The sequence below is a fragment of the Periplaneta americana genome, chromosome 15 (assembly GCF_040183065.1).
Source record: "Periplaneta americana isolate PAMFEO1 chromosome 15, P.americana_PAMFEO1_priV1, whole genome shotgun sequence".
NCBI lineage: Eukaryota > Metazoa > Arthropoda > Insecta > Blattodea > Blattidae > Periplaneta > Periplaneta americana.
Window position 1 is genome coordinate 14,072,811 of NC_091131.1, and position 19,164 is coordinate 14,091,974.

Consider the following 19,164-nt stretch of genomic DNA (forward strand, 5'->3'; position numbering starts at 1 on the left):
CCATTAGCTAAATTATACAGTAGAACCTCAATTATCATAATGGAGAGGAAGAGGTTGACTGTTAACCGGAAATAACGGATAACCCATTTTAGTTAGATAATATTATAGTTTAACTAGTGGCTTGTGCAGCAAATGCTGCAAACTAAGTTCATTAGACGTTCAAATAAACATTTTTCAGATTTAATTTCAACGAAGAATACCAGACATTCGGAAAGTTATTTGCTTCCATAACAATGAAAGATACTCTCTCTGTCTCTCGAGCCAATACTGAAGAGAACCACGCATATAAATACACCACACCACCATTAAATATATGAAAAAGACCCAACCCCACTCGATTAATAATTATAAAAATATTTTATTTTTAATAATATTATTATCTTACGTAAGTTTTATAGCTGTCAGTAACATATTACTATATATACTATATAGCCGCCACTCAGTAAAATATAGAAATCAAAATCTAATTTAAGTTATTCTCTACATCTACTTATATAACCCCAAAACGCTTCACTTTCATATCATCAATATAGCATCAATATGCATAATTAATGAAAAATAGTCACATCATGGCATTAACTACAATAATATTTCATCAAACCACCTCAAGTTTTGTAGTTTTTAATATCCAATATACAGCTGTACCCAGAAAATTACACACCACAGAATTGAACCTGTAAATTATTTTTAGTAAGTTAAATTTTTAATAACCAATTTAATTTGAGCTCTAAATATGTCAGCATTCTTGCAGATCATGGCCTTCGTGTAATATTGTTTACTATAGTATATGTTTTGTTTTATTCTTAAATTCAACACGACCGACTTGATGCTCGCCTCGCTTCTCCTTTACAAAAAAGCGAAGGGTATATCAAGTCGGCCGTGAATGCTATTAGCTAGTTCTCAAAACTGACGACAGATGAATTTTGGAAAATAGGAAAATTATGTTTAAAAATTGACATTTCACTGAAAATTACTATTTTTCCGAAAAACTTTGAGTTCCAAGCTTCAAAATGAGGGGTCATTTATTAAAATCCGTCGAGCTGTTTTCCCGTAATTTCCATTACCAGTTCAAATTATATATATATATATATATATATATATATATATATATATATATAGATGTTACTTTGCAACGTCCACACCTGTGGAGTAACAGTTAGCACGTCTGGCCATGAAACCAGGTGGCCCGGGTTTGATTCCCGGTTGGGGCAAGTTATCTGGTTGAGGTTTTTTCCCCTCAACCCAATATGAGCAAATAGTGGGTAACTTTCGGTGCTGGACTCCGGACTCATTTCACCGGCATTATCACCATCTCATTCAGACACTAAATAACCTAAGATGTTGATAAAGTGTCGTAAAATAACCTACTAAAATTAAAATACTTTGCAGCAGTTTTTTTTTAAATTATGAACTATACCTGTTTTTTTCTAAAGATGAGACATGACATTAGTGCTATGATTGGGAAAACAACTGGATATCTCACAGCATTTTGTACTGTTGTGCTTGTAGGCATTAGATTTTCCTTTGGTGATTCATGTTTCTTATATACTGTTTGCTTATTAAAAAAAAAAACAACGAAACAGATGGTTAATCCACAAAACTGATAACTGGGGGGATGAAAAACCGAAGTTCTACTGTATATCATGGAGAAAAGGAAAGTGTAAATTTGATGTAATGGAAATCTAAAATAATTATTTATACATATCCCAAATTGAGGGGGTAAAAATGGAACAACTGAGATGTTGGACTTTGTAGCACCTGTATTTAAGATTCATATTCCCAGCCTTGCCTAATCCAGAAATGCATATAGAGTGTTAGTTGGGAGGCTGGAGGGAAAAAGACCTTTGTGCGAGATCGTGCGTATTTGCTTGGTTTCCGCACAAAACCAATCCGCGGTAAGTCTAAAATTCCACATTCAGTATTCCCAACCTAACACACATAACAATTTCCCTCTTCTTACCGCTTAAGTGACATATTGATTTTACTGCTTTAGGCTTTTAACATATTATTTTTAGAGACGTTCAATATAGTAATAATTATAAATTGGAAACTTACCACTACAATTTCACCTAAATTGCACTGTTAATTATTGTTTTTAAATACTTGCAAAAATTAAGTAAACTCTACAACTCCACTAAAGTTACTGCATTCGTGATGCAAGTAACATTAAGGAAGCTGTGAAAAAATCAACAAGATTCCAGATGCCGATGTTATTACTGCAATATGTTATATAAATAATATTGTTAAAATATTAAAATGAAAAATAAATCATTACATAACCTTACCGTTTGTTTTAAGTTCGCATTTATAGACCGGGGGGAAAAAAAAAAGACAGACGTATATCACGGCCTGCTGGAGTATAGTAAACACAGAAAACATTTTAAAGCAACAATGTTGAAGATAGATATTTTTGTTTTGCAAATTTGCCGTCATTGAACAGAAACCAAGATGGAGATTTCATTGCAACTAATTAGAAATTCCTCTTTCAGGTATGTAATAAACGATCTTCGCACAAAATAATGTGCGATACACGAGCGGTATGTTTTCTTTCAATTCTCGGAAATTAAAAAAGCTCAACTAAGTTTCGCTTTTTCAAACTTTTCCTCGAACATGAAAACTTCAACATACCGCTCTTGTAACGCATATTACTATTGTGGAGCCCGAGACGTAGATGGGAAGATAATATTAAAATGGATTTGAGGGAGGTGGGATATGATGATAGAGACTGGATTAATCTTGCTCAGGATAGGGACCAATGGTGGGCTTATGTGAGGGCGGCAATGAACCTCCAGGTTCCTTAAAACCCAGTAAGTAAGTAAGCCTTGCCTAATCTCGTAGGCAATGGTATTAGCAATCTTCTAACAGTAGGAATATCTTATGCTTTTACCGCTAGATGGCAGGAGCGTTCCATGCGGCGCAACATGTTGTAGGGCTATGTTATGTCATATGCTACAGTTGATTACGTTTTCCCGCTTGTTGGTTTTCTGTGCGTGTCAAAATTATATTTACAATTATTTTGCACAACCTAGTATAATATAATATAATTCAATATTTCCTTTCCTCATAATTTAATTTAATTTAATTTGCAATAAATAATAACGTAAACCTGTATAATATTGAGCGATTCCCCGAAATGGATGGGGAAATCTGCAGTATGCAGAATATAGATACGAATAAATTGAATGTTCATGAACCTAAACGAGAACTTTGAGAACGAGGTGCATGAATAAAAAAATAGGAACTACCGGGATGTTGAAGGTGAATATTGCCCTGTTTAATCATTAGTATTTAAGAACAGTACGCTAAAAACAGGATATGCAGCCACCAATGTGTGTTTTTTTTATAGGGAAGGGACTATCGAGATTGAATTCCTTGTATTTTTTTCTGTAGTTGCAGAAAGATCAAATGCAATTTTTAATAGGATGATATAATATGATCGCAGTAGTATCACGATTAGTCGTGCGTTTTGTAGGTTAAAGACATGCAGTTTTGAATACTATGTAGTATGATTTTGAAAATTTGAAGTTAAAACATGGTTTTAATAATTAGGGTACAGTACATTAAAAACATTATTCACAAAATGGATTTCACTACGGATCGTCCTGGATAATAAACATCCCAGTTTATCGAGAGTTTACTGCAGGCGTAAACTTCGGAGACTCCTACAACTACTGCATATAATCTAAGCTAACATAGCTCGTTGTCGAAGTTGCATATTGTGACAGCGACGTGAGATTCGAACTCACGACCAGCGTCCCACAAGAGAGCAGACCGCGCGTGAGCCGACGCGGGCTTCACGGATCACTTTGGGATGGCGCGCGGCGGAGAGAAGTAAGAGGAAAGGGCCTACGTGGCGAGGGAGTTTGCGCGCGCATCTTCTGCTTGCCTAGAGAGGCCGAGAAATCCGTCGAAGTGGAAGAATCGCGAATTCGAACTTTCGAGGCTACGTCGCTGTGGTTATAAATTACGGACGCGAAGGAACGACAGCAGTTTTCAGTTGATTAATCAGCCAGTCAGTGAGAAAGCCAGAGCAAGCAAGCCAGTCTTGTGTACTGGAGTTCGACTCGAGTGTGCGTCCGCATCTGCGTCAGCATCCGAAGGCCTGAGTTCGAGTGCAGTGGACCGCAGTTGGAGGGACCTGAGTTCGAGTACAGTGAACTGTCTCGGGAGGTCTGTGGTTCGAGATACTGTGAACTCGAGTGACTGAGCTAGAAGAACTGTGAACTGAGAACTGATAGTTCTGATTTGTAAATAGTGCTTTGTAAATATTAGTTAAGATTAACAGTTCATTGTTGTTCGTACTAGTCCAAGTAAATTGTCATTGTCGTCGGTGGAGTGCTATAACGAATACTGTGTTAAGTGAAAATCCAATTGTTGACGAGAGCGTTTAAGGCGAATTGTAGAAAGGAATTATTGTTGTGGTGAATAAGTTACATTGTTGTTACTAATAAAATTCACAATATGTTTTTATTAATTTTCCTTTTTCCTCTTCCAAAAGGAAACTATAGTCAACAATTCCTTACTTGAAATAGTTACTTTTATTTAACAGCTAGCACTTTGGAGGCGCAATTTAATTACTTATATTTTTTAAGGTTTAAACCATATATTCAGAATATTTCGGGATCTGATTGAAGATAAAACGCTTTCCCTGGTGTTTACATATAGGAACATAACAAAAATTTGCCATTTTTAGTTGTTTTTAAGAGTATTTAACAGGGACAAATGCTAGTCACGAAAGTTAGGCTTGCTCTTTTATTCATAGGGGAAGATGGGAGGATATAATAATTCATAATTAATAAAAATAATCAGACCCACATAAATAATTTATTTTATAATTATGAAATCATTATGAGTCATGGATCATATTCACTTATCAGATGTAGAAGTTCGATATGATATAATATAACAAACATGGCCAACAAAACAGTTTATTTAGTTTTTTCGACCCTGCCAACCAATGCACATTGTTGTATTGAGATGCACTGAACGAGCGCACACATTCTCTATAATGTCTGTCTTCTCTTGAATAGTCCTTCGGGAAAATGGATTTAATAATAAGGTTTCAATAACACACAATTCCGAACTCATTGCAATACTTCAAATTAATGTTTAAGAATTAATAATACATGCAGCAGCTAACACATGCATTCCGCTCATATAATTACATTGCACTCGCAAATCACAGCACATTCCTGCTGTCAATACTGCTCTGTGTAACGTTAAATAGTCGTTGGTGTAGCTCTCAGACCAGAGCTTCTAACAACACATAACAAGCATGGGCGCCTAGAACGGACTAAGGAGGAAGGCACTTGCGCGCGCATCATATTCTCGCTGTTTCTACGTCTTCCCTGTAGCTCTGAGAAACGAGCAAGTGTTGCGATACTTGCGGTGTGCAACCTGCGGATGGTATTACGCCTATACAGTATTCCAAAAATCAAAATAAATTTTAATGTACGTAACGCCATTTTGAGAAATAAACATTCTACGAAAATATTGGGCTTGCGCAGCAAGCATAGCATGCCCTGAGAAATCGCCCCTGGTGAAATGAGTCCGGGGTCCAGCACCGAAAGTTACCCAGCATTTGCTCGTATTGGGTTGAGGGAAAAGCCCGGAAAAAACCTCAACCAGGTAACTTGCCCCGACCGGGATTCGAACCCGGGCCACCTGGTTTTGCGGCCAGACGCGCTGATCGTTACTCCACAGGTGTGGACCCGAAAAATAAATGCACATGCAAAGCGCATCCCTCAAAGTACACGTGCGCTATCTGTTGGTGCCAGTTCAGGATATCCCTATTCAGACGGTATTCAAAAGAGTTGCTTCCTTTTATGTTCCTTTTATGTAAACAGTAGTAATTCTGTTATTTGTTCTTGCCAGATTCAATTGATGGTGAATCATGAAGAGGAATTGCTTCGTTCTCTTCGACTAGGAGCTACAACCAACTGGCAGAAGATTCTCAGTGTGAAACCTGAACTTGCTGAACTGGACATTGTGGAGATGCCAGGTGTGGTCGCAGGCTACCATGAACTGGCCTCTTACGCGAGATCATCAGGGGTTGTGAAAACAAGCGACAAACCTCAATCGCAAATTGAGTTGGAGCAAAGTGAAGGAAAATCGAAGAAGGCTGCGAAATCTGAGAACGACAAGAACTTGGGTGAAACAATGCTATCTAATGACTTAGCATTTAAATTGTATGACACTTATGGCTTAGAGGAGAACGTGATAAAAGACCTAGCTAAAATGGAGGGTCTTCAAATGGACGTAAATGGATTTAGGAATTTATTAAACATGGCTAGATTTCGGACGAAAGAAAGCTTTAGTTCTGAAGTAGAAAATGAACAACTGCTAGAAGCGATTGCCCAGCTCGATAATTCAGGTTTGGCCACTACAGAAGACTCTTTAAAGTACAGTTATACTAAGCAGCAGGGAAAGTACCTTTTTCCACGCATAGAGTGTGAAGTGAAAGCTATTATTGTAGGAGGAAAGCTTGTGGCAAAGGTAGAACCCGGAGTAAAATGCAGTGTTGTGCTAGACAAGACTAGTTTCTACCACGAAGCAGGGGGGCAGGCCAGCGATGTCGGACATTTAGTGCTGGAAAATGGGTCACTTTTTCACGTGATGGAAGTGACGAATTGCAGAGGATATCTTCTTCACCACGGATATGTCAGCACAGAAGGTAATTTACTACCAGGAGTTAAATAACCTCGATGTGTATTTTCTAGTTGTATTTCATGTTCATAGCTTTCTCAGTTACAGCCCAGTTACTTTATGGTGATAGCTCGTCGACGCGAGAGAGAAGGTTCGAGTGTGGGAGGGAGACCGATCCGAGACGGAGGGAGCGTCTTATGAATGAATGGAGGGAGGGAAATACAGTCATATTAGAAATGAAGTCTCACGTTGCTCTTGCATGTTGCGGCGTCTGCATAATTTTGAGCTCCTGTCACTGTGTTCACTTCATACTCCGGAACAATAGTCACTAATAAACACTAAAGTAGTAAACTAATGGAAATACAATGAGCAGGAGTTCGGAGCAATAATAAACACTAAAGAAGTAAACTAATGTGAAAATACACTGAACAGCAGTTCGGAACAATAGTCACTAATAAACACTAATGTGGAAATACAATGAGCAGCAATCGAATCATTATATTTAACAGTTAATCATTAATTAACAATGAACTATACTCATGCGGAAATACCGGTAATGTTCATCAGTGCTTCACTGTTACCTTACCATCATCATCATCATCATCCATGTGAATGATGGGGCGGCCTTCTTCTCTGTACTTCTTTATTTTCCTCAAATACTGCAAACTTTTGGCACTAATGCTGTGATTCTCCATCACAATTTGGCGATTATTTTGTGTTTTTTTTTTTTCCAATGAAATCCTAATTTGAAAATAGGCCTAACTTTCCTTAAAGTCGAGATACCTCCCTGAAAGTCGATAGTCTTTCAATTTCAATTATATATATATATATATATATATATATATTTTTTTTTAAGTGTGGGCCGCTATTTCTGTGAAATATAGAACTCGTGCTTTGGTTCGTCTTATGACAGCTTCATTAAAGTTGTCCATAGTTGATTTCGGCGCTGATTATCAATGTCTTTACTCTCCCTTATTATTTGGCTAACACAGCTCTCAGACAGCGGTAAACTCTGCTACAAGTTTTCCAACATTTGTTACGTTTTTTCTTCCGACGCTATCTTCATAAAGCGCTATACGTTGCTCACGACTTCTCGCGACTGTGAATGCAATACCCGACCTTTCAGTTTGCTTCTAACAGGCAGCATTTTCACAAACAGAACATAGCAGTGAATCTAGACAATAAATACTAGGCCTACATACTAAACAATACAAAACAGAAGCACTACAACTATTTAAGTAACTAAATGAAATGTACGTAACAAACACTAAATTGCAATATACAAGATAGTGGTGGTGTAGTAGGTCCTTAGCACGACTGTACGCCCACACTAACGCTCCCGAGATGTGACTGCTAAGGCAGCCAGGGGAAGACTAAAATGAACACCCCTTCGAACAAACAGTGAACTCGCCCAAACCACTGCGTCGCCAGGCCAGAGCTGTCACCATAAAGTAACTGGCCTGTACCTGTATCTTACTAGACGTGGTAGTGTGTATACCGTAAAGAATGATATGGGACACCTAGAATTGGTCATTCCATCGTCCTTCTTCCTACAAGCTTCGAGAGTCATGGGCTTCAATAGCACGGAATTTCTTGTAGACTTTGGCAGTGTGTAATCATAGACTTGTTTGTTAATTCAGTGTAGTGTCCCTTTTTAATGAAAGTATTTATGCATATTTGTCATCCACAGACAAAACTATGTTTTATTATTACAGCCAAAGAAAGATAGATTAATGCTTATAAAGTCTCTCCTATATTGGAGAGCAAGAGAGTTACATAATGGGTTTATTGTCTAGAACTCAGCATTTGTTAACAACAACAACATGTTTACAGAGAATATTGTTTTTAACTGCAGTCATGAGAATTTTCGTGTATATATAAAAATAATAGAACATTTCATTTTTTTTTTTCATTTCATTTTATTTATTTTATTCCATAGATCTTACATTAGCAATGAAGCTTTAAGATGTGAAACAAGTCAAAATTTTACAAGATTACAATTACAATTTTTACAGTTTTGTAATTTTCTACAATTTCTAAATATTGGGAAGCAAGAAGGATGATGACTTCATTGTTAAATCCAGAGCATTAGAAACACACACACACACACACACACAATTTCTTACAATTTTCTACAATTTTTTACAATACTTTGGCGAGATGTAGTGAGATGAGGTGAGGCCCGAGGATTCGCCAAAAGATTGCCTCGCATTTGCCTTATGGTTGGGGAAAACCTCGGTAAAAACGCAACCAGGTAATCAGACCAAAGGGGGTGAAATGAAGTGAGGCTGAGGACTCGCCATAGACCATCCAGTTCAGTCCCATGGCTGGGGAAAACCTCGGAAGAACTTAGATTTATTTTATTAAAATGCCTTTACTGTTAGTCTGTAAACCCAAGTCGCTAAAAACTTGTACTTAAACCTACGATAATCTAACCTGAGGATCTTTCCATGTAAAATGATCTAATGCAAATTTCGTTACCGGTTTTTGTGCACTAATTCTCTGCACTCATTAGTATTATGAGAGAGAGTATATAAACTAAAATTTATTGTAATTATCTGTTATAGTTTTGACAGTTTTATAGTGCAGAAAATTGAACATTTTTGTTAGGCTGTAATTGTTATGCTATATTTAAATAAAATGAAGGAAAAAATTTTGTTCTCCATTTTGTTAGTGTTTATTTGGCGTGTTGCATAGCTGGATTTGAGGAAGTTGAAAACAGATACAGACTGACTGCCTCTGTTTTCATTACCAGGCACCCTCTAAGTCTGTCTTATCTTTCAAGTATCAAAAACCATGATTCAGTTGTGTCAAGTGAAGTGGGATGTGGCCTGCCGGTCTGGAGTTGCGTTCGGGCGTGGGTTCGATTCCCGCTTGGGCTGATTACCTGGTTGGGTTTTTTCCGAGGTTTTCCCCAACCATAAGGCAAATGTCAGGTAATCTATGGCGAATCCTCGGCCTCATCTCGCCGAATGTCATCTCGCTATCACCAATCCCATCGACACTAAATAACCTCGTAGTTGATACGGCGTCGTTAAAATAACCAAGTAAAAAAAAAAAAAAAAAAAAAGAGGTATTTGGTATAATGGATGGAAACCAAAGAAGTACTTCATGTATACTAGGTATAGAAAAGTGTGTATAAATTCTATATTTACAATGTTAAATTATTGAAATTTGTTTCATGTGTACCTTGTTAAATGGGAATACGTATTCAAGATTAAACGTAGGCACCTGTGACTTCCACCAATTTCCTCAAGCGACTGGTAATGGAATCCACTGTCTTCCAGAGGAATTTGCATGGGGCATTGGTGATAAAGCCCTGAATCTGTGCTTTCAATTCTTTATTGTCTCTGTACGGATTGTGGCATTCCTTCCTTTCACTGTATTCCACAATCTCTGAACGAGAACGACAGAATTCCACACTTCATAGCATGCAGCTCACTTGCGAACAAACAGGTGATCGACCGTCTTTGCTATTGTTGCAACATCCTCTCACGGCCACTGTCTGTACTTCGGACATGCAAAAGTTGAAACCCTATTTAATGATCTATGTGTACACACTATTTTCATCACAGTTCCATCGATATTAAAAATTCTACAGCCAATTAATATCTAGTTACTTCCTGCCCACACTGTATTATTCAAATTCATAAAATATAACATTGTAGCAGTACTTAGAAACCTGATGTGATGGGAAAAATCTGATTACATACCAGTATTCATAATCAGCGCATCAGACTTGGTAATAATCAGCATTGTGTTTGTCGGCACAAAAAATGTTATTGACATGTGTAATCAACCAAAATTATAGACCCATAAACCTGATTCTAACCAAGTTGAAAACACAAACAAGTTTCCTGTCCAAAGTCACGGAAATAAAAACAGAATTGAATCTCCCTAAATCTAAAGAAAACATTTTAAGCAGAGAAAACCCTCTAACCTTCGAACCAATTAACATTCAACTAGATTTAGAAGAACCAGTTACAAAATCTGAAACTTCCAAACCTGTACTAAAAGCACTGGCATTAGAAGCTGTGAACAATAGAAACACCAGAAGAATGGTTACATATCTACACAGATGGGTCTACTATCGATAACAACTCAGGATCAGGAATTACGTGTGCGTTATTCTCATTTTATCAACCAGCAGGACATCATACAACAAATTTTGATGCGGAAATAATGGCTATTCATATCTCACTCCAACACCTACTGTACAGAATAGATAAATTTCAAAATGCTGTCATTCTCTCTGATTCTAAAGCAGCATTATATGCAATAAATTCATATCAAATGATGTCAATCCAAATTAAAGAATGTCACAAAATGATCCAACAACTTTAAAAACTACAGAAAAGAATTCAATTGCAATGGATACCCGCACATTGCGGAATTGCTGGAAATGAAACTGCTGACTTTCTTGCCAAAAAAGGATCCAATTTAATTCAGAATACAAATACAAGCCTACCTTTTACATCCATCAAAAGACTAATTAAAAATAAATATAAAATCAAGCAAAACCAAGCACTATGTACCAAAGCCAAAGATAAAAAATGGAGCATTTTAATAAAAAAAAAAACAGAAATTATTCCAGAAATCCCACGTAAATCTGCAGTAGCAAAATTCAGACTGCTTACAGAACACGATTATTTGGCCAAACACTTGAATAAAATAGGAATTTACACAAATCCAAATTGCCCTCTATGCAACAAAGAAGAAGAAATGACTGAAGATCATCTACAAACCTGTGAAGTTCTACCTGATGGATCCACCACAGAGAAATATTGGAGAGCAAGAACGTTAATGGCTTCGTTGCCAAAGCCCGGCATTAGATAACAACAACAACAACTAAACATGATTCTTTGCATCAGTCTTCTTCCCCCCTCCCTAAAAAAAAGTAACTGGGAAATAAAAGAGAAATTAAATAAAAATTTTGTCTTGGGCATTCCAGGAGCTAGAGTGTGTGTTGGGGATAGAGCAGTAACAGCAGTGGATGCAGAGTGTCGGATAGGCAACATGCGCAACCACACAGCCACCCACCTGCTGAACGCAGCTCTGCGTGGGGTGCTCACTGTCACCTGCCAGAAGTCCAGTCATGTCACGGACTCCAGCCTTGTCTTCGACTTCTCAGTGTATGGAGAGACCTTAAATTCAGAGAACATTGTAAGTTCACTTCAGAGCTTATATGCGTATGTAGGTGATGCTGCTTTATTTAATTCACAAATATCTTGTAGATACATACAGCCATTTGAACGTTACGCATAACAAGCGTTACAAGTAGCAAGAAGAAAAGACAAACGATTAAATGATTACTAAAGACCAGATTTTAAAGGGAATCCCTTTTTTTTATTTCAACACGAAACATGAAATATAATTAATTACAATGTTCAAAACTATCTTCCACCGACCAGATTATGTGGTTTTGATATCCCTTTTTTTTTTTCTTCTTCCTTTTCTAGTCCATATTCCCTTTTTTAAAAACATCTATTATTTTGGTCCTTTTTTGACAGAATATCACGAACATTTAGATAATTTTCCTATATTTTTTTCTGATAGGCCTATAACTTCCTGAGCAAGTGAATATAAATATTGTTCTTCTTCTGATTCCAGACGATGAAAAACTAATAAAATGTGCTGATTTAGAGTTCAGAATAAAAAGAAAATTGTTACCTCTGGTTTCGGTTGACATTGAGTGGTCATTTTCTGTTTATAAAGACATTCTGCATTCAAAGATGTAGAATCATATTGAAATGTTGAATGTGATCAAATACAACACTTTCCTTATGTTGTGAAGCGATAAATATAAGTTTGTGTGTGCTATGTGTATCCATGAATGTGCTGAAGTGTGTTTTCAATTAAAATAGCACCCTTTTGAGGAAGTAATATAGTCTTTTTTTTTACTATATCAAATACAACACTTTCCATATATGTTGTCAAGAGATAAATGTAAAATTGTGTGTGCCATGTAGATCCATGAATGTGCTGAAGTGTGTTATATAGTCCTTTTTCAAGTCCTTTTTTTTTTTTGGCTATATCTTTCCCTTTTTTGTCCTTTTTTGATGAAAAATTTTCCCTTTAAAATCCTGTCTCTAATGATTACATTTGTTGCTTATTATCACGATATCAATACATTGCAACAGTTCAAAGCACATTTTCCACTCTGTTAACAACAGTAGTGTTTCTCTTCCTTTAGACGCTCTCAGAAGAGCGACACATGCTATTCCTTTGTGTGTAGTCATTTGTCATTCATTCATACCATTTGTAAGATTTGTTATGTGCAACATTCAAACAGCTGTATCTCCACGCTCAGTGAAAATTGGATACATGTTTATATGAACTTTTTTACTCAGAATTGTCCATACTACCGCACCATAAAATATTTACTTATTATTCTGAATCACTCTGTATATCACTTACAGGCTTGTTACAAATTGTTGAAACAGGAAAGTATTAATATTCAGATAAGATAAATAAATGGGATCTGAAGAACCATTGCAGAAGTTATGAGATTTCAGTTACAGAATTTCTTTCCTCCTCTTCCTTCTTCTTCTTCTTCTTCTTCTCCTTCTCCTTCTCCTTCTCCTCCTCCCCCTCTTTCTCCTCCTCCTTCGCTTCCTCCTTTTCCTTCTCCTCATCCTCCACCTTCTCCTTTTCCTTCTTCTCCTTCCCCTCATTCTTCTCCTTTTCCTTCTTCTCATTCTTCTCCTTTTCCTTCTCATCCTCCTCCTTTCCTCCTCATCTTTCTCCTCCTTCTCCTTCGTCTTCTCCTCATCCTCCTCCTTTTCCTTCTTCTTCTCCTTCTCCTCTTCATTCTTTTTCTTCTCCTTTTCCTCCTCATCCTCCTTTTCCTTCTTCTCCTTCGTCTTCTCCTTTTCCTTTTCCTTCTTCTCCTTCTCTTCATTCTTTTTCTTCTCCTTTTCCTCTGCATCCTCCTTTTCCTTCTTCTCCTTCGTCTTCTCATCCTCCTTCTCCTCATCCTCCTTCTTTTCCTTCTTCTTTTCCTCATCCTTCTCCTTCTCCTTCGTCTTCTTCTCATCCTCCTTTTCCTCCTCATCCTTCTCCTTTTCCTTCTTCTCCTTCGTCTTCTTCTCATCCTCCTTCTCCTCATCCTCCTTCTTCTCCTTCTTTTCCTTCTTCTTTTCCTCATCCTTCTCCTTCTCCTTCGTCTTCTTCTCATCCTCCTTTTCCTCCTCATCCTTCTCCTTTTCCTTCTCCTTCGTCTTCTCATCCTTCTTCTCATTCTCCTCCTCCTCTTTCTCCTCCTTTTCCTTCTCCTCTTCCTTTTCCTCCTTCTCCTCATCCTACTCTTTCTCCTTTTCCTTCTTCTCCTTCTCTTCCTCATTCTTTTCCTTCTTCTCATTCTTTTCCTTCTTCTCCTGTTCCTCCTCCTTTTCCTTCTCCTTCGTCTTCTTCTCATCCTCCTTCTCCTCCTCCTCCTCCTCCTCTATCAGAAAATATGTGTTGCCTTCATAGCACATTTCTTAATCCCACTTTCAAACCAAAAGTATGTAGCCACTTGGAATGAATTTTTTCCAGTGACAGTGTGAGATGGTAAGACCCACAGTATATCCTAATCTGCAGTATAATCAACCGTATCTATGGACGAGTGTATATAATTCAGTGATCTCCAAAAGCATGTCACTCTCCATATTTGTGAATACAGCAGATAGTTTTCTTGTCTTCCTTAAAGAGATTCCATACAAAGTTTTTAAATGTTGTTATAATTCTTTCTAAATATTCTGATTTAATTTTATCCTAGATTTTGGCGAGACTTCGTTAAGAAATGTGAATGTTTTCTCTGTGTGCAGGAGCAGCTGGAAGGCCTGGTGCAGGAATGTGTGAAGGCAGGAGTTCCTGTGAAGCGACACACACTGCGTGCAGATGAATTGTTCTCATTTGAAGACGTGACCCTTTTACCAGGAGAAGTGTATCCTGATCAGGACATACATGTCATAGAAATTGAAGCTGAAGGAAAGCTTACATCAAGGTCAGTGCAGTGAAGAGAGGAATATTAGTACCTATATAAATTCGATGTTTGTCTGGAAGGCATCCGGTCATTTTGAATTGCTAGAGGACCAGTTGTAAGACATGATTTCACATGACAGGCAGTTGGAAAGTATGTTTTTGTAGAGTATTATTTGTTCCGTATGTGATGTAATTTAATTTATTGAATGGGGTTGCAATCTCATCTCAACACAAACAAACAAATACAACCAGGCATATACAAACTCAAATGTAACACCTGCAACAACTTCTACATAGGACAGACAGGCAGATCATTTCAAACACCTTACAAAGAACACATCACAGCCATAACAAAATTACAAAACACTTCCACATATGCAGAAAACGTCACAAGCTAACCACACATACAGAGACATCAACACAGATACAGAAATTCTACACATCCAACCAAAAAGCCAGAAACTAAACACACTAGAACAATACGAAATATACAGACACACAAAAACACATCCAAATGAAATTCTCAACACACAACTCAATTTCAGAACACACACTCTCTTTGACTCCACATTACACTAGACAAACACACCCACACAGGAAACAAAACAAAAGGCGCCAAGACCAGCAACAATCAGTTCTGATGATGGCCGATAGCAGGCCGAAACATATTAACAAGGTAACAGAAAATTTAACACGTGAAAGACATATAATACGTATTCTTTTTTAGTAAGCAACTTACTGCCCAAGATTTATCATTACTGTTTTCTTGAAATTTCTTTAGAATTTTGGTTTGAAATTGTTTGTATGAACAATTTGGCACTATGATAAGATGTCTTTTTCAAGGGTACCGGTACTTATAATATTTTAGTTCCTTTCTTTGCCAAACAATCTGCAGTCTCATTGCCCATAATACCTCAATGGGCAGGGATCCATTGGAGATACAGGTTTTTATTTTGTTTTGTCAGTATGTGTATGGATGATTAAATTTATGCGATTTTGAAATTTGTAGGAATATTGATTGAGCTATGGCTTGGATTGCAGAAATTCAGTTGCTAAATATAACAGCATTTTTAAACATATTAATTTGATAAATAAGTTGTGTTAGTGCCATGTCGATTGTTGTAATTTCTCCATGAAAGTGAGTAGAAGGACTCCCTGTAGACAAATAAAACTTGACTAGTTTGGAATATATTTCAGCCCCAGCTGGAATATATTATGGGAATTAATGATATAGAAAAATGACATTCATTTCAGTCCTGTAAATTTTATTAAAATAGTTTGACTTCTTAAATGTTCCTTCATCCATTTACTTAACTTTTTATTTATTGTACGTGATTCCTAAGCTTGTTTTCTATATAAAACGCGTCTTTTTTCTTTAGAAATTTCATATTTGTGAATTTACTAATATTTAGAGTTTCATTTTGTTTATTGTTTAAAATAATTTTCTCATGTTGTTGTTTTCTAATGCCAGGCATTTGACAATAAAGTCATTTGACCTCTTGCACTCCAATATTTTTCAAAGATATTGTCATGGTTGGCCACTGACGCACAGATTTTGAGATGTTCTGAATCCATTTCTTGATTTGAGTTGCACAATGGATATATTCCAATTCTATGAGGTGTTTGGCCAAACAATCATGGCCTGTTGCCAATCTAAATGCAGCTACAGACGATTTGCGTGGTAAATCGGGAATCAACTGTGGATTATGATGCAGAGAGTTCCACTTTCTCCCTTGAGATTGTGTTATCAAATTTTGTTTGTTGAAGTCTAAGTATGTAGATTTAATAAATCTTTTCACAGAGTAATATGTAGATTTAGTAACAGGTCTGTAAGTAGCAGTGCTGCCCTTCTTTGCCAAAGCATCCGCATTCTCGTTTCCCAGGATTCCACAATGGGATGGTATCCATTGGAATACAATTCTTTTATTGAGTGATATTAATCGAGAGAGCATTTTAGTTATTTGTGCTGTTTGAGATGAAGGTGTGTGTTTAGAGACTATTGATAGAATAGCTGCTTTGGAGTCTGACAATATAACTGCATTCCTAAATTTATTGATGTGGCATAGAAGATTCCTGAGACTTTCACTTACTGCAGTGATTTCTCCATCAAAACTTGTTGTTCCATATCCAAGAGATCTATAAAGTGAGAAGAGACAGCACATAACACCTGCACCGGCACCTTGTTCTCTGGAGATCAAGGATCCGTCGGTGTATAAATGAAGCCAGTTTTGTGATTAATCTCAGTTGGTAGAGCAGCTGGCTACGGACTGGAAGGTCCGGGGTTCGATCCCAGGTGGCGACAGGATTTTTTCTCGTTGCCAGACTTTCAGAATGGCCCCGAGGTTCACTCAGCCTCCTATAAAATTGAGTACCGGGTCTTTCCCGGGGGTAAAAGGCGGCCAGAGCGTGGTGCCGACCACACCACCTCATTCTAGTGCCGAGGTCATGGAAAGCATGGGGCTCTACCTCCATGCCCCCCAAGTGCCTTCATGGCATGTTACGGGGATACCTTTACCTTTACCTTACCTAATATTAATTGTCTCTAAAGACAATTGTTTCATTATTTCAGTGTTTACTTCTGATTTCAGTATTTCTTCTGTTAAATTTAGATTATACTCTATATTTAATAGTGTTAAAGGGTTTGATTTAATTTGTAAATTTTCTTTTAAATTCGGGACGTTGATTTTCTGTTTTAATTCTTGATCTCATGAAATGTGAAACGAACTTAGTGATTTATTGATATAAAAAATTCTGCTTCAAGTTACATTGCATGTGAATGTGTATTTTCAGTTCGACATAATGTTAATTCATATTGTGTGGTTGGCAGGGAGGCATGTTGTGGCACTCACGTGTTGAATACAGCTGACATCAGGGATTTCTGCATTGTGGGTCTGAAGACTGCTGGCACTGGGGTTCGCAGTCTGAGAGCTGTCACCGGCGACCATGCGAAGTCAGCCCACCAAGAAGGACGCAGTGTGATGGCCAGAGTTACCGATCTGCTTGCTGAAGTAGATTCGTTTCTCAGTGCAGATGGATCTGCCCATCAAGTGTGTAGCCTCCTATCACTGTGTTACCTATAAATAAAATAGTGTACACTAAAATACCCTTTCAAGGAATGCATAGCTCATGAACTATTTCTCCACTAGTGGAATACACTAGTGTTACAATGCATCCTCATTTTCTCGACCATGCCCTCATTTCCAAGGGTTAAATTACTATCCGGAAGGTTTTGTGATATTACTAGTAATATTGTTTTTATTATTTTTATGTAGTCCACACCTGTGGAGTAACGGTCAGCGCGTCTGGCCGCGAAACCAGGTGGCCCGGGTTCGAATCCCAGTCGGGGCAAGTTACCTGGTAGAGGTTTTTTCCGGGGTTTTCCCTCAACCCAATACGAGCAAATGCTGGGTAACTTTCGGTGCTGGATCTCGGACTCATTTCACTGGCATTATCACTTTCATTTCATTCAGACGCTAAATAACCTAGATGTGGATACAGCGTCGTAAAATAACCCAATAAAAATTTTTTTTTTTTTATGTAATTCTCTTTTGATAAATTTCTCGGTTTTTTTATATTGGGATGTAATCTGTGAGAGTTTGAGTAATGTTTATTAAATGCGTTTGCTATATCTCTACTATCTGTTAGCGTTTTGTTATTATGAATAATAGGTTGGCTAGTATTTTCCTGTGTATTGGAAATATTCTTCAGAAATTTATATGTTTTAGCGCTATCGGTTCTGTAATTAATATTTTAAATAAATTTATTAAAACTGTTCTTTTTTGCTGTTATGATTGCTTTTTTAAGAATGGCAGTCTTCTTCCTCCAATCTTGAGTATCTTCTGGTGTTTTGCTATGTTCTGCTTTGGTTCTTGCTTTATCTCTATCTTGTTTCAATAAATTCAGGTTTTCTGTCCAGAATGGGATGTATTTTTTTGGTTTGCCTCGTGGAATGTGCAGAGCAGCTATTCTATCAATAGTCTCTAAACACACACCTTCATCTCAAACAGCAGAAATAACTAAAATTCTCTCTCAATTAATATCACTCAATAAAAGAATTGTATTCCAATGGATACCATCCCATTGTGGAATCCTGGGAAACGAGAATGCGGATGCTTTAGCAAAGAAGGGCAGCACTGCTACTTACAGACCTGTTACTAAATCTATGTATTACTCTGTGAAAAGATTTATTAAATTTACATACTTAGACTTTAACAAAAAAAATTTGATAACACAATCTGAAGGGAAAAAAATGGAACTCTCTGCATCAAAATCCACAGTTAATTCCCGATTTACCACGAAAATCGTCTGTAGCTGCATTTAGATTGGCAAGAGGCCATGATTGTTTGGCCAAACACCTGCATAGAATTGGAATATATCAGTCCCCTAACTGCCCATTGTGCAACTCAAACCAAGAAATGGATTCGGAACACCGCAAAATCTGTGCTTCAGTGGCTAACCATGATAATATCTTTGAAAAATATTGGAGTGCAAAAGATCAAATGACTTTATTGTCAAACGCCTGGCATTAGAAAACAACAACTATCCAGAAGGAAT

General features: G+C 37.2%; 1 protein-coding gene across 2 annotated transcripts in view; it reads left to right on the forward strand.

Moving 5' to 3' along the window:
- AlaRS-m (alanine--tRNA ligase, mitochondrial) overlaps positions 1–19,164 on the forward strand; it is a 62,656-nt gene that overhangs the window by 34,664 nt on the left and 8,828 nt on the right. For both annotated transcript variants that reach the window (XM_069846718.1, XM_069846719.1), the window contains exons 9-12: positions 5,875–6,673; positions 11,597–11,808; positions 14,454–14,632; positions 17,438–17,657. In XM_069846718.1, the coding sequence (XP_069702819.1) occupies positions 5,875–6,673; positions 11,597–11,808; positions 14,454–14,632; positions 17,438–17,657 (1,410 nt within the window). The remainder of the gene's footprint in view (positions 1–5,874; positions 6,674–11,596; positions 11,809–14,453; positions 14,633–17,437; positions 17,658–19,164) is intronic.